Below are 16689 nucleotides of genomic sequence, written 5' to 3' on the forward strand. Positions count from 1 at the left end.
TCTACTGGATTTAAGAGGCTGTCAGCACTCCTGGACAAATTCAGTAATAAGTTTCCATGATGTCATGTCCTTACCTGAAAACGAGCATTATCTCTTGGTATTAAAAAAAAAATTCTTAGCCTACTTTTGAAAGCTTTCCACAATCATGTGCCAACTTGCATTTCCAGCCTTGTTTTACATCACTGGCACTCTGACCATCCAGCTGTCATTCTTGACAGAAAACCATCCCATGATTCTTTCTGTCATAAAGTTCTTCGCCTATATCCTTATTTCTCTTCTTTGTTTATATGTTCCAGCTTGTTCACACTTGACACTTTCCCTTGCCCTCTATGTGGTAGGCTTGTTCAGTTCTTCAGATGCAGTGATGTTCTCACTTCATGCATTATACATTCTGAGCAAATTGAATGCCTAGCCATTTACTAATCTCATCATGCCCACTCTCCCTGTCTGTTCCCTATACCTGTAGTTCCACATCCTGGTTGTTGAAATCCTTTTCTTTCTTCCTAGGCTTTCCCTATCTCATACAGCTGAAAGTGATTTTGTCTTGCTAAGATTTTTCAACTCAAATACTCAAATGAAATTTTGGTCTTATCTATTTGAGATTCTAATGATATAGATCACAACCCATCATGCCTGCTCATTCTATGTGACTGTTTAGAAAAGAAGCTCTAGCCACAAAGAACCAGCATGAATTCATTAAGAACATGTTATACTAGACTAAACTTTCTTCCTCTCATGAAAAGATGTCTGTGCTGTTAAATCACAAAAAATACTACAGATATAGTTCACTTAGATTTTGACCAAATATTTGACAGGACTTTCATGCTTTTTTGTGGAAAATAGAAAGAAATGTAGATTAGACTATAAAGCAATCAGGTGACTTTGGGACTGGTAGAGTGGCAGGATCCAAAGAGTAGTTATTAATGATTCATTGTCAACTCGGTAGGTAATAGAATGCCCCACAGATCTCTTCTTGGCGCTGGCCTCTTTAAGATTTCTATCAGTGGCTTAGATAAATACATAGATGCATATTTAGCAAATCTGTAAAAGTTAAGAAGGATAGCTAACATATTGGATGGTGGTCAATATTCAAAAAGATCCTGACAGGCTGGATCATTGAACTAACTATAATAAGATGAAATTTTGGGTAGGGACTCAGTCAATAAACATTTATTAAGTGCCTAATAAACACTGCAGATTCAAAAAGAGTCAAAAGACAGTCCCTGTCTTCAAGGAGCTCACAATCTAATAAGGGATAGAACAGGCAAACATAGTACAAACGAGCAGATAGATAGATAGAATAAATAGGGACTAATTAAGAGAGAGAAGACACTAGAATTAAGAGGATTTGAGAAAGGATTTCTATAGAAGATGGGATTATAATTGAGACTTAAAAAAGCCAAGGAAGCCAGTAGGTGCAGATGAGGAGGAAGAACATTCCAGGAATGTGGACAACCAGAGAAAATGTCCAGAATCAAGAGTATCTTGTAGTGTCTTGTTCATGGAGCAGTAAGGAGGCGAGTGTCACTAGATCACAGAACACATGGTGGGGGGAGTATCATGTAAGAAGACTGGAAAGGTAGGAGGGGGCTAGGTTATGAAGGACTTTGGATATCAAATGACTTTGTATTTGATCCTAGAGGCTATAGGAAACCACTCGAGTTTGTTGAATGGAAATGGGGGGGGGGGGTATAGATGTGGTCAAATTTGTGCTTTGAAAATTTCTTTGGTGGCTGAATGGAAGATGTATTGAAGTGGAGAGAGATTTGGGGCAGGCAGACCCTCCTTTTGCGGTGATTCAGGGGTTAGGGGATGAAGGCCCGTACCACAGTGGTGGCAATGTTAGAGAAAAGAAAGGGAGGGAATATCTTAGAAAAATTTCAGAGGTAAGATAAACAGGACTTGGCAACACACTGGATATGGGGAGTGACAGATAGTGAGGAGTCAAGGATGAATCCTATGTTGTGAGCCTGAGGATAAGGGAAGGTGAGGTGGAAGGAGGGTGTGGGTAGGGAGGAATAATAGGTTCTGTTTTCGACATATTAAATTTAAAATGTCCACTGGACATTGGGTTTTTGAGATGTCTGAATGGCAGCTGGAGATTCAAGGTGTGAACTAAACTTTTATTTCATTGGTATGAGGAAAATCATTCTGCCAAAGCAGGGTAGCAGCAATTCTGCAACTTGCAGCCTCACAGCTTTGCTGAGGGGCACTGAACAATTAAGTGTTTTGCCTTGGGTCACACAACCAGCATGTGACACGAACCCAGCCCTTCTTGATTCATAAACCAACTCTTTCTCTTCTATACTTGGTTATTTCTTTTTACATTGAACTCAATATTAGATAAATATAAAGTTACAAACTTTGATTCAGAAAGCCTCTTCACAAATACGAGATAGAAGGATGACTAAATACCATTTGTCTGGAAAGCCTTTAGATTTTTTCATGACAATTGTGCAATACAGCAACCAAGATATTAAGACCCTGATGAGAATCAGGGTACATGGATCCTAACGTCTAGGAGGGGATGCCTCTCTCTGCCTTGGTAAGACCTCACCGGCTATCTTCTTATTGGGTCTAGATGACACATTTTGAAAAAAATTGATAAGCTTAGAAACTATCCACATGAAAATGAAGCGCCTCAGTGTCATGCCATATGAAGATCATTTGAAGGAAATCAGGTGTATGTGACCTGAAGGAGAGCTGAGGAAAATGGAGTGGCTATCTTCAATTTTTTTTAATGGCTACTATCTCTTCTTTCCTCACTCCTGAACCACACTGAAACCTCCCTTGCAACCAAAAAACAAATAAACAAACAAACAAACAAAAAAGCCAGAAAAGCAATACAAAGAGTGCCAGGACAGTATAAGGAACATTGTGTATCCTTTGTTCCCTATGTTTCTCCTGAAAAGAGAGAGAGATTTCATTATCTATTCTCTGAAAACAAGATTGGTCATTATGGTAACCCAGATTTGTAGTTAGTGTTGTTTTTGTTTTTGTTTGCTTGCTTGTTTACATTTCTGTAGTCATTATATAGTCTTTTCTGATTCTGCTTCTTTCACGTTGCATCTATTCACGTAGCTCTTCCCGGGTTTATCTTGATTTTCCACATTTGTCATTTCTTATGACTCAGTAACATCACATTTCATTCATATACCACAATTTTTCAGCCATTTCTCAGTTGATGAGCATCTACTTTGTTTCTAGTTTTTCACTGACACAAAAATACTGCTATATTGTTTTTCGTATACATTGAGCTTTTCTTTCTAGCTTTGGTTTATTATCTTTCAGTATTTGAATGACTTTCGGAATAGAGATTTAACTTTTTCTGCATGACCCCAGTAACAGAACTAGAATCAATGTTTAGCAATGGTAACACACAAATTTGGATTTATATGAAGAAAAAAAAACTTCTTTACTATTAGAGATGTCTAGAAGTAGAATAAGCTACTATAGGAAACAGTGAGTTCTCCCTTCACAAAAAAGTGTTCAAGCAAAAGACAGATAACCATTTTGAGGGTATATGGCAAAGGGAATTTTTTTTCATTCATTGTTGGAGTAAATGCTTCTGAGGTCCCTTATGATTCTGAGATTATGTGAAATGAGCTCAAGCCCCTCCAGAGAGATTTCCTTACTTAGTCTGTCACTCAACAGAGTATGGCTTACAAAATAGAGCCATGTTGTATCATTTAAAAAAAAATATTATTAGCATATCATTTTTATTTTTTTATTTCTTTATGGGAAAACAAGAACTGTGATTTCACTGATATACAGAATTCCTTTTGTGGAAATTCTCTCCAGTAATGCAAATGGGCCACTCATCTATATCTCAGAGTCAAGAGAATTGCTTGCAGCTCTGAGAAATTAAGGGTCTTGCCCATGATCACCTAGCATTTCAGTTCAATAAACATTTATTAAGTGCCTATTTATTATGTCCCTAGTAACTGCCTGGTACTATACTAAGCACATTTAAAGATAGAACTTAAACACAAGTCATTTTGACTCAAGGCTGTCCCTCTATCTAGTCCTTCATGCTGCCTCTCCTTTTATATTTTTTTACACTATAATAAATATTATCAAGAAAATAAAACTATTGACAAGGATTAGCAAAGTGCATTAAATTCTAAAGAAGACTGAGTTTTGCCAGAAAAAAAATCTAGATATTTTTATTTTCAGAGTCAGGAGCACATATGAAATTATCTTTTTAGGTATTTACTATTCCTACAATTTCTGTTCTCATGATTCCATAATTAAACTAGTTCTATAAGCACATAGTAAGAAAAATTAAAAAAGGAATGGACTTGATGTCACAAAAACCTGAGTTTTCCTTCTAGCATTGATAAGTCTGAATCAGTTTCTTCTTCTATAAAATGGGGAGAACATTACTCAGATTTTGTGTATCTCAAGTTTGTTTTGAGGAAAGCTTTATAAACTATAAACATGATGTGTCTATTATTATTATTATTAGCTATCTACATAACCTAGTCCCCAGTTCCATTAATTTCATTATGGAACATAATATTTGAGTTGAACTGGCCCTGGAGAATTGGCTGAGCATTTATTCTACCAGGTGACCCCTGCCTCAATCCGAGATGAAAAACACAAAACTTTGGTTTTTACAAAACAAGTTAAGGCATCTCTTGTTAGAGAAGTGATGGACTGAGGGCATGGATTGAATTGTGTATTATTTGGACATGGCCAATGAAAGAATTAGTTTTGTATAGCTATATTTGTTACAAGGGTTTTGTTTTGCTTTTTTCTCATCACGGGGGAAGGAGAGTCAGAAAAAAGATTTTTATTCATTGAAAAATAATAAAATTTGAAAAGAAGAAATAGGGAAAGGAATATGTGAAAGTTAGGAACCTGTGTCTTGTTGGAAGAGAGAAGAGATGTGATTAGAAGTTTCACTTCTCTTGTTCTGCCAGAGGAGTGGGATTGAAGGGAATAATTTAAATGGGAAGCTATAGGGTTAGACCAGGGTTGGGGAACCTATAACCTCAAGGCCACGTGTGGCCCTCTAGGTCTTCAAGAGCGGCCCTTGGACTGAATCCAAACTTCACAGAACAAATCTCCTTTATCAAAGGATTTGTTCTATAAAACTTGAACTCAGTCAAAAAGCTGTACCCAAAGACCTAGGTCACATGTAGCCTCAAGGCCACAGGTTCCACACCCCTGGACTAGACTATAGGACTAAGCTAGCATCTCTTTCTTCTACTCCAATTCAAAGTGAAGCCAGAGGTTCTGAACTTACTCCATTCATTTTCCCCTGGAATATACTAAGAATCATAGATTAGGATGGGGAAAGGATACCAGCACAAACTGTGAAGAGCCTAGTGTTTCTCATGTACTTAAAGCATTCTGTCATTTTATTTGATGTATACATGTAATTCATATACATAATATTCACTGGTAATATGTGAGAGTTTTGTTTTGTTTTGTGGGGGAGGCAGGTCATTAAAATATAAATCCAGAAAGGAGTGTGAAGTTGGTTTTTTATTTGTTTGTTTGGTTGTTTGTTGTTTTTTGGTTTTTGGGTTTTTTTACAATTTTTTATGCATGTGTTTTCTGAATTTTTTGGCTAATTCCTCGTTCTTAAGTAAATTTGTCAAGCCATCCTATAGAAAAAAAATGATCTTATTTTTCAGTGACCCTAAAGAAGTAAGGGAAAATATGTTTTGGGGCAGGGTTCAGGAAAGCCCAGGTCAAGAAACCCAAAAGTCTCTAGAGATCATCATCTCTAGAAAGGGTATGTCTGGTACCTTTCATAAATAGTAAATGCAGAAAGAAAATAATTAGGTTTAAAATAAAATCTCAGCAAACCATGTTCTGTCTTTAAATGTGGTGGGTTTTTGTTTATTTGTTTGTTTGTAATTTCTTCCCTAATCCATTGCCAGAAACAGTAACTTCTAGTACCTCAATAAACTAATATGCCAGTTTATATTAAATTTATCAGGATGTTAATAGCAAGCTATGAAAAAGAAAATTTCAGGTTTCTTTGTTCTCCTTTGATATACTTAAGAGGTTGCTAGATTCTAGTGAGGACAGGGATGCTTTTTAAAAGAAAGGTTGCTCTTTATACATTATTATATGCTTTCCAGTTATAGATAAAGTAAATTTTATGTAAAATATGTGTCCAACAAAAATACTTTAACATTATTAGCAGCAACAGAAATGACTACAATGGATTCTGAAAAATGCAAACCTGCACTCTTAAAAATCTAAATCCATAGCTGGAATAAAAAGTTACTTGCTAACCAAAGGTAATATTTAATTTGTTAGGTACGTAAAGAATATGGGAAATGTCTACGCACACATTGCTGTAGTGGCAAAAGTACAGAGAGTTCCATTGGCTCAGGGAAAACATCTGGTTCTCGAACTCCTGGACGCTATTCCACAGGCTCACAGGTAAACAATATTTATTAACAGAAGGAATGTCTGTTGTCCACACACTATTTTGATTTACTATCCATTCTTCCTTATTGATGAGCACTATCCCAAATGTTAAACTCATAAATTGTTGGGGGAAGAAAGGTTCCTCCTCAAAATGGTATTAGATTACAACAGAAATTGAAAAGGTTACGATTACAATAAAATCACAGAATTGCATGATACAGTATAGGCCTGACTGAGGAATTTGAGACACTGAAAGTTTTATTTCATATTAACTCTATACTACACAACACGGAAGAATTGAACATGATGTAAAAATCTAAGCTCTACAGAGTTAGCATTAATGATCCAAATAGTCACTAGGTCAGTTAGTGTTCAAGCAGACTCAAGAAGTTTGCTGTTTCAATCAAGATGTAAATAAAACCCTAAAAATATTACTGACATCTATGACAAAGTAGCTGCTTGTTTCACTGAGTTTTTTTTCATTTAATGTCCTGAAATAATTTTCAAATAAAATTATGATACAAGATTATTAATTATAAGGGTAACACTTCCTCAAACTACATTATGTGATGCTATTTTTTAAAAAAATCATATTCAAAGACCAGGTCCACTGACTTGTATATGATATGGATTTCTAGCAAGACTCATTCAACTGCCTAATCCAGTTTTCACAATAGTAGATAAGCCATTCCTTGCTGGACTCGAACCAAGACCTGGAAGATGTTGTACACATACGTGCATTACGTTGAACATGTTAGTGCCAAAACTGTCTAGCTTGTCTCCCCATGCAACTTAATCTTAACATATTTTGGTCCATAGCTTTAACCTGTTGAGACACACTGGCTATCTCTCCAAGCTTAAAGATCTCCACTTACATGATAGGTGTGTCAGCAATATCTTTATCCAAGTAAATGACAGAAACATTGAATAGAACAGACCCAAACATGAGATACTGTGGCACCTTGATTGAGACCACCCTTTAGGTTGACATCAATTACTATTTTTTTGGTTCAGTCTTTTAGTCTGTTTTATACTATCTAACTATACTCTCCAAACATTCACTGAGTACCTGTTTGGCACAGACCACTCACTGTGTTGGGGATTGGGGATAAAAAGACAAAAATGAAAGAAAAACGTTCTCAAGAAATCCTTATTCTCCTGAAAAATGCTGCATGTATACAGACAAGTAAATTAAAAGTAATTTAACAAGGAAAAGGCACTATCGAATAAAGAATCAAAGAAGGAGGCAACCTGAACTGAGCGTTGAAGGAAGATAAAGATTCGAGATTCAAAAGTAAGGGAGGAACTACATTCCAGGCACAGGGTTTGGTCTCATGGATTTAAGTGAAAGATTCTGTTAAATGACTCTGAAAATTTTAACTTCAAATTGACCTCACATCATATGTGTCTGCCCCATATATCTCCATGGAGGGATAGCATTTAAAATTTGTTAGCCATGTTGTCTGACCAGTCTGTCATTCCTGGTGGAGATAGCTGCTTTTATTTCATAAAACCCAAAGAACTAATTTAAGTAATCTTGAATACAAGAAATATCAAAAAATATAGGCCAAAGAGATAAGATAAGGAGTAAGAGTGAATGAGTTTGGGGGAAATGACAGCAATTTTTTTTAATTCCATGCCTACATAAGTAAAGAGAAACTAATTATGATTTCTTTTGTTAATAAAATCAATCATATTTGTCAATAATTAATTTTATCTGAGGATTTTACCTACCAAATTATGACACATATATAATAAATATTAATAGTTCTAATTTTCTAGAAACACATGATTTCTGATATGTATTTTAGAGATAAATGACTGATTCTTTTTTATACTTCTGCAGATATAACATGAAAGGGTTTGCTCTTTTAAGAATACCCATGGTGTGCTATAATAGAACACTGTGTCTTTTCTTTTTGTTTTAGATTTTATTGATGCCTTTTAGAGGCTGTGTTTTGTTTTGTTTTACATTATTGTCACTTTTTAATTCAAATCCTAAAAAATTATATTCTCTTATGACAAAAAATTTCAATTAAGCAAAAGAAGCTGATAGATTGAGCATTTCTGACCACATCCTCCTCATTTCACTTAGTAGTCCACCCCTTGCCTGTAGAGAGGAAGAGGAAATAGCTTGAGTTGAGACTGTTCACTGCACAGAGCTGAATTCTGATACCTCTTCCTGTTATTTTCCTTTGCATTATTTTGGTTATTGTGCATATTGTTCTCTTGATTCTCTACTCTGTATAAGGTCAAACAAATGTGGGTCAGCATGGTACGGTGTAATGGCTGCTGGTGTGGAAATCCCGCCACTGTCACTCCCTGTTTGATGTGAAGCAAGTCACTCGTCCTCTCTGGAGCTAGCTCAGTATCCTCATCTACAAAATGAGGAGTCAGACTAGATGGTGTCCAATGTCTTTTCTGGCTGTAAATCTTTGATCCTGTGATCCCATAAAGTTTGGCTTTGACTTCCCTTTATTCATCATTTCTAATGTTATGGAAATAATTGTATCATATTAATTTACTACAATATTTTTAACCTTTCCCCAGTCAGTTAAAATCTACTCCATTGTATTGATTATGCATGCTACCTTAATGCCCTTGGCTCAAACCTGGTCCATATTGATAATTACTTAGAGCAAGTCTCTCTGTTTGTTGTTTGAGTGAAAAGAATTAATTTGTTTCCTAATGACCACGGTCTATGTTTCAAAAAAAAATCATACTATTCAATATGTATTCATGAAATAACATTATTTTATTCAGTAAATCAAGAGAATAAGACTCCTCCCAAGAACATAAGATCATTTTTGATGACTTCCATAGTGATTTAGGAGAATTCATTCTTTTTTTCTGGCAAATGTTAGCCCTAATGCTACTCTATTCAGAAAGGAGTCTTAACTGTTAAGGTACTAAAAATCTCTACGTGCATGTTCTTCAGACACCTCAAAATGTTCAAAACAGAACTCAACAGGTTCCCCTCAAAGCCTATCCCTCCCTCCCCTCCCATGCCTATGCAACAGTTACAATGTTAGCTGCTCACAAATTTCCTGTAGAATATTTAAGAATTTTCTGCAGCTTTTAATCTGAATGAGTACTTTAAAAACTCAATTTCTGAAATTCACAGACTACATTTAATACATTTTGAATTCTCCAAACCGTAGGTTTCTCTTTTTCGTTTGTTTGTTTTGTAGTAGACATGGATGATGCCTAGATTAATTTCTCTACTTGTCATAGAATGAGTCTAATGGAAAGATTTCTATTTAGTTTCTCCATTCCCCTGGTCAGTCAACCTCAAAACCTTGAATTCATCTGTAATTCTTCCCTGTCCTTTAGCTTTTCAATCAATTAGTTATCAGTTCTACCCCCCCCCCAGAAGTAGCTATATCTCTGCTCTTCATTACCACTACTATTTTCATTACTTCTCTGCTGTTACTATTATACCAACCTCCTTATTGACCTTCCTCCCTCATGTCTCCCTCTTATGCAGCCTGTCCTTCACAATGTTGTCCATGTGATCTTCCTAATCCTTTGCTCTAATCTTTTCATTCCCTTAGTCAAAAAATCTCTAGTGGTTCCCCATTATCTACAAAAACAAAATGAAATTCCTTATCCTGGCATTCAACAGCCTTACTCTATTTCATGTACTTTTTTCTGGCTAAACTGAATGACTCATCATTCACTTTTCTCATCCTGCTTTCTTATCCATGCTAGAAATAGGCTTTCTTTCCCAATTCGCCTGCTGAAATAATTTCCTTCCTTCAAATCCCATTCAAATAACTCAATTCAAGTAACTCATTCTGTATGAAGTCTTCCTCAGTCCCTTAGCTAGAAAAATCTCTTGTCAGTTCTTGAATTTCTCACATTGAAGCTTGTAGTATAATTATTTGTGGGGTTTTTTTCCAACCCCACCTCCGTGTCCCCTTTTATTAGCTTATAAGCACATTGAAAGACCAGGGAAAAGATCTTATTTCGGCTTTTTATCTTCAACACATCTAGCACAGGGCCTTATACCAAGTAGGCACTTAATATATGTTTATCAAATTAAATTGATCATCTGCACTTTTCAAGATGTCCTTTCTTTAGAAAGGATAATTAATCTCTTATTTATTATACTGTGTAGCTTCAGAAACTTCCTTTTTTCCTGCCTAGAGACTGAAGCTATTCTAGATCTGAGCTCATCTTCTCCTGCACAGGTATCACATAGCTTCTTGCACTTCATCACCTCTAGTGACACTAATACATTTTTGTGATGTGAAGAAAAGGAAGAGAAGATTTGCTGATGTCCTTTGTGCCTGAGAAATGTACCTGATTGTGTGGGGCATCAAAATAATAGCACTACAGGAGATGAATCATCTATCCAGCATTCACTGTATATTATAATTATAAAAATATCAACACAGCACCTCACAGCCCTCAAGAGAACACACACACACACCATCTGTGCCTTTTTTGTAGGAGTTAAGTGTAAATTTTGTGAATATTTTGTTTCTACCAGACTATGCTTTATTTTCCCAAAATCTCCCAAATAAGAACTTCTAGGGAGAAAAAGGAACCCAAGTTCTTTCCCTTTTGTGTCATATTTTAAAAGAACTTATAGATATTTTAGTTCATTGTATAATTGAAGAAACTAAGGCAAAGATAAATTAAATGACTTTCCCAAAATCGAACATATGATAAGTAGTGTAGGTAAAATTTGAACTTGGCTCTTTGACTCTAAATATAACATTGTTTACACTTCCCAACACTGTATCCCTAAGGCACTAAAGAGAATGATGAGGACTGAGAAGAGAAAGAAAGCAGAGCTCTTCAACTCTTGTTTCTATTTTTCTTTGTCACAAAGAGTTGTCTTTGAATTGTAAAGGGTAGATCATGGCCTTGATAGTCAAGAAAGGTAGAAAGACCATGGGATTTGTGTTTGCTGGGTCATTTCAATGGTATTTGAAAAATCATGGACCTTGGTAGAAGTGCCGCAGGATTTTCTAAAAGGGCAAATGTCTCTGTTTTCGGAAAAGAAAAAAGAGTAGAGAATGGAAAATACAGTCCAGGAAGCTTTGGCTTAGTTTGCTGGCAAAATTCTACAAATCATTATTAAAGGTTTAGTTAGTGAATGTCTAAAAAGGAAGTAGTGATCACAAAGAGCCAGCATGACTCCATCAAGAACAGGGCATGCCAGACTAATCTCATTTCCTTTTTTAATAGGGTTATTACACTGGTAGACCAGAGGAATACTATAGATATGTTTTTAAGTAGATTTTAGCAAAGCATTTGACAATGCCTATTGTGCTATTCTTGTAGAAAATATGGAAGGACATGAGCTAGGTTTGGAACTGGGAAATTGCTCAACACAAAGATTTGTCATTAATGGTGTGACGCCACTTTGGAAGGAGGGGTCAAATTGTTTTCCCAGAGACTTGTGCTGTTATCACTTCTATCAGTCACTTGAGTAAAGGCTTAGATGATGTGTTTATCAAATTTGCAGATGTAACAAAGCTGAAAGGGATAGCTATCATAATAAATGATAGTCAGGAACTAAAAAAATAAAAAAAAGATCTTGACAGGCTAGAATATGGGCCAAATCTAAGATGAGTCTTAAAGGGATAAAAATAATGTCTTAGACTTAGATTGAAAAAATCAGTTTCACACTAACAAAATGGGGCAAGGGTGTGACTAGGCAGACATTTATATAAAAATTATCTGAGGTTTTAATCAAGTTTAAGGACAAAAATGAGTTAACAATGAATTAACATTGTGATATAACAGCCAAGAAATCTGATGAAATATTGGTCTATCTTTAAAAAGACATGGGTTCCACGACTGGAGAGGTGACAGTCTTATTACATTTGGCCCTTGTCATATCCCATCTGAAGTGTTAAGTTCTAAGCATCATATTTTGGGAAGAAAATTGATTAGCTAGAAAGCATTGAGAGGAGGGCAACCAGGATGGGGAAGGGCTTTGAGTTTATGCCATTTGAGAATTGTGAAAGAAACTAGGTATATTTAACCTGGAGAAGAAAAAACTTAGGATGGAGCATAACTGAGTTTTAAGAATTTGAAGGTTTATCATGAAAAAAGAAGGATTAGACTTACTGTCATTTCCAAAGGAAAGAAATGGAAGTACTGATTGTAAGTTACAAAGAGGCATGATGAAAAGAAATATTTACTAATAATTAAAGCTAGACACAAGTGTAATTTGCTACCCTGGGAAATAGTAAATTTGCTTTCATTGGACCATGGATTCATAGAATAAGAACTATAAGGGACTTTAAACACCAGCTAACCCAACCCCTCTACAGATAAGGAAACTGAGTCCTAGAAAGGCTAAGTGACCTAAGATCACATGGATAGTAAGTAGTAGAACCAGGATTTGAACCCCTGTCCTCTGACACCAAATTCAGTTTGGTACAATTTCCTTTGTACCATTATGCCTCAAATATCTTAAGGTCATAGCTTAATGGTCACTTGGAGGGTCTTTTGTAGAGGGTATTATGTAGAGGGTCTTTTATGGTTTAGACCAAATGTTTTCTTAAACTCATCCAACTTATATATACTATGATTGTGTGTGACAGTATACCACTAAAATAAGATGGAGGGGAAAATTGTATTTTAGGAGATTGATGAATGAAGTGGCCTTGTTGTTACAGCTTCATCAGTATTAATAATGAAGGCTACATTGATGATAACGATGTGGTGGTGGTGGTAGTGGTAGTGATGGTGATGGTAGTGGTGTAAGAGGGGAGTGTAGAAATTAGATTATTACCTAGATACTGGTATCTTTGAGGAATTTGAGAAAATGACCAGTAGGTCAGTAATGGATATCAACATGGATAGAGAGAATGTTGTATTAACATATTACTCGGATTCCAAAAGAGGGAACGTCACTAACGGATGTAGTAAAAGAATGATCTGAAAACAACAGTAGAACTCAAGGAGCATAGTTCATTAGCTAGTAAGTCCAAGGGGTAGAAGAAAAAGAATGGCCACCTATCTTCAGCAAGGGCTGGATTTCATTTAAAATGAGGAAATGAACTGAAAATTGGTTGAAAGATTAAGGATATAGATGAGTGGTGAAAATAGAACAGTTATTCCCAGCAACACAGTGGAAAAGGCTGAGAGATGAATGAACCAGACTGCAGTAGGGCTGATTATGAAAAGGAGAATGTAGTATGAGCATGTAGCTTGCATAAAAGACCTAATATAATTCCTGCTTCCACTCTCTTCTCACTCCAACACATTCTTCATACTTCTGTGAAATTAATATTTTTTTGCTATCTGGTTCTCAGTTCAAAAATTTTTCATATTTCTCTGTTGTTCACTGAGTAAAGTCTAAACTCCTTTGCCAAGCAGGCTAAGACTAACACAATCTGGCATGACCTACTCTTTCCATCCTGATTTCATATTTTCTCAGGGAATCATGGAATTTGAAAGTTGGAAGGGACCTCAGAGGCCATCCAGCTCAGCTCCTACCTCTACAACATGCTGCGTAATTGGTCACCCAGGCTTTGCTTGAAGACTGTTAGTATGGGTCTTTACCTTTATTACCTCCCAAAGCAGACTTTTCCACTTTGGCATAGTTCTAATTTTGGGAATTTTTCCTTACATCAAACCTAAATCTTCCCTTCTGCAATTACTAACCTCTGCTCTTCGTTCTTCCCATGGGGCCATGGAGAACAAGTCTACTCCCTTTTCTATACCATGAAAGATAAATATTTTGTCCTACCATAAGTCTTCTCCTGGCTAAATATTCCTAGTTATTTCAACCTATCCTCATATGGCATAATCTTAAGCCTCTTTGCCATCTTCGTCATTCTTCTCTGGAAATTCTTCAGGATGTCCATATCCTTTTTAAGATATATCCCTTAGCATATTCCAGTTGTGATCTGCTCGTGGAAAAAAACTATCACCTCCTTAGTCCTGGACACTAACCACGCCTGCTAATATGACCTATCATATTAGTTGTTGTGTTTAAAATTAATTTAGCTCACATCCACACACTCTATTTCAGCCAAATTGTACTATTCTTTTTCTTTTACACCCATACTGTAGTTTTCTGTCTGCATTTTGATACATCCTATACAAAAGGCTTTACTTACTGAATTCCAAACTATCTTTTCAAGCCCATCTTAAATGTCCCCTCCTACATGAAGATCCTCTGCTCCCCCTGCTAGTAACAATCTTCCCAATTTGTTTTGCAATTCTTTAAAGAACTTCTTATGTATCATAATGTATTGGAACCATTGTGCTTTCCCTTCAAGAGTGCAAGTTTCATGTGAGCAAGGACATTATCTTTTTCTAAATATTGCATCTCCCAGAGCCAAGCATAGGGATGTCTAGAGACAAAGTGTTAAATAATATTTTTAATGCTTTTAAATTGAGTTTTCCATACCTTTCCTTAAAAAGGTATTAAGTCTTTACCACAATTACTCTTTGACTTCTTACTCACAGCAAGCCTTAAAATCTTGATAAAAATGGAATAGCTAGATGGACCAGAAAAAAAATGAAATAATAGTGAAGTTGTCATTGTGTTATCCAATACTTGTCATTTGAAACCCCATTTCTGATACTTACCTGTATCTTCAGACCTGGGATCCTAGATAAAGATAGTCTACCATCCCTAAGTAGTACTGGCAATTAATACAGTTTTGAGGATTATTGTATGTGACAGAAACTATCAAAAATAACTCTTTCGTCCGTGTTGGTACTATCATCCTTAAAGTCTTATTCTCATACCTCATCGTTGTGTAGAGATGACTCATTTCTTTCTCATAAGTCATACCTTCAGAATGAAAGTCCTAACAATTTCCTAACAAGCTGGAAAAGTTTTGTGCATGAGTAGAGTGATGATCTGTATGTCTGTCATCTGAGGAACAGCTGAGTCAGACTGGGAGAAGCTAATCCCCAGATTATGATATTATCATTGTTATTATAATTACCATTACTATTATGATCATCACACAGCAACTTTCAAAAGCCATCTACTGACTTGTTGAGGAATCATAAAAAGTCTTGGTAAAAAGAATATCTACATGCCTTGAAATAGTGAAAAAAAGGGTCCTGCCTCCACTGAAAATCTTTCCATGACTTAGTGTTCCATGTGTTCCTATGGCCAAAAGAAAATGATCACTGGAAGCTAGTGTCGGAGTGATGAATCTTTCTAACCTTAGCTAGGCTGGTTCTAAGATGATAGACACATACTGCATTCTATAATCCATAAGTTAAACCTTTCCAACTTGTTCAAAATTGCTCAGGTTTACCTGCTGTTGGCATAGCTACTGAAAATATAGGTTTACTTCCTAGGTAGCTGCGAGTACAGGGCACTTCCCAGTAGATTTTTAGTGCCCCTTGAACAGGAATAGTTTCAAACTTAAATGTGGTGTCAACACTGTGATCTTCCCAAACTGATACCTCTCTGAGTCAGGCAACTTGTTTGTTTTTGGTTGTCCACAGAAACAGAAATGAGTTTAAGAGTTTTCCACATTAAGCCCCCATATTTTCCATTGGCAGTGTAGTAGGAAGGTGAATTGACTACATTTAACTTTTTTAAAGAAACAGAAGGATAGTGTGGTATTACCTAAAATTCCAGTTTGTAGAAAAAAATGAGTCTTATTGAAATGAAACTAGTTGTTTTTTTTTTTTAATAGAATAATTGAGGGGCAGCTAGGTGGAGCAGTGGATAGAGCACCGGCCCTGAAGTCAGCAGGACTTGAGTTCAAATCTGGCCTCAGACCAAACACTTGACACTTACTAGCTGTGTGACCCTGGGCAAGTCACTTAACCCCATTTGCCAAAAGAAGAAAAAAAAAAGAATAATTGTTTAGCTGTTAGTTTTCTGTTATAATTTGAAGGGCACCAAAACTTGGCATTCCAAAGTAGGGGGGGTATATGATCTTCACCAGAATAATAACAGTTTAATACTTTTCCAAATAAAACAACCCCCTCAAAATTGTTCAGATGTTTATAAAGTACTTTTTTAGCTTGAACTTTCACCAAATTTAAGACATTTTAACCAAGCAAAAGTCTTTAAAGAAAATATTCATCATTTATCTGTCTTTAATTGCTATAATATCATTCTAGTAGCTCATAGCTTTTGTCTTTTTCCTTTTCAATGGAAATACATATGACAGTTGAGTGCATCAAGACTTCATGGGAGATCAAGTCAGCAAATCAACTTAAGTGAGCTACAACAATGATGAAAATGTTTATTACAGCAAGACAGGAAATAAAAAAAGCTTTCTCAGCAACATAGGGCACACACACAAAATTGTGTGTGGGGGTAAGTTTTTGTGAGAAAATTCAGTG

General features: G+C 35.9%; 1 protein-coding gene across 4 annotated transcripts in view; it reads left to right on the forward strand.

The window, feature by feature from the left end:
* Positions 1-16689, forward strand: part of ADGRL3 (adhesion G protein-coupled receptor L3) — a 601096-nt gene that overhangs the window by 549750 nt on the left and 34657 nt on the right. For all 4 annotated transcript variants that reach the window (XM_027836482.1, XM_027836484.1, XM_027836486.1 and 1 more), the window contains one exon: positions 6280-6405. In XM_027836482.1, the coding sequence (XP_027692283.1) occupies positions 6280-6405 (126 nt within the window). The remainder of the gene's footprint in view (positions 1-6279; positions 6406-16689) is intronic.

This window comes from Vombatus ursinus, unplaced genomic scaffold (genome assembly GCF_900497805.2).
Source record: "Vombatus ursinus unplaced genomic scaffold, bare-nosed wombat genome assembly UNPS02014818.1, whole genome shotgun sequence".
NCBI classification, from domain to species: Eukaryota; Metazoa; Chordata; class Mammalia; order Diprotodontia; family Vombatidae; genus Vombatus; species Vombatus ursinus.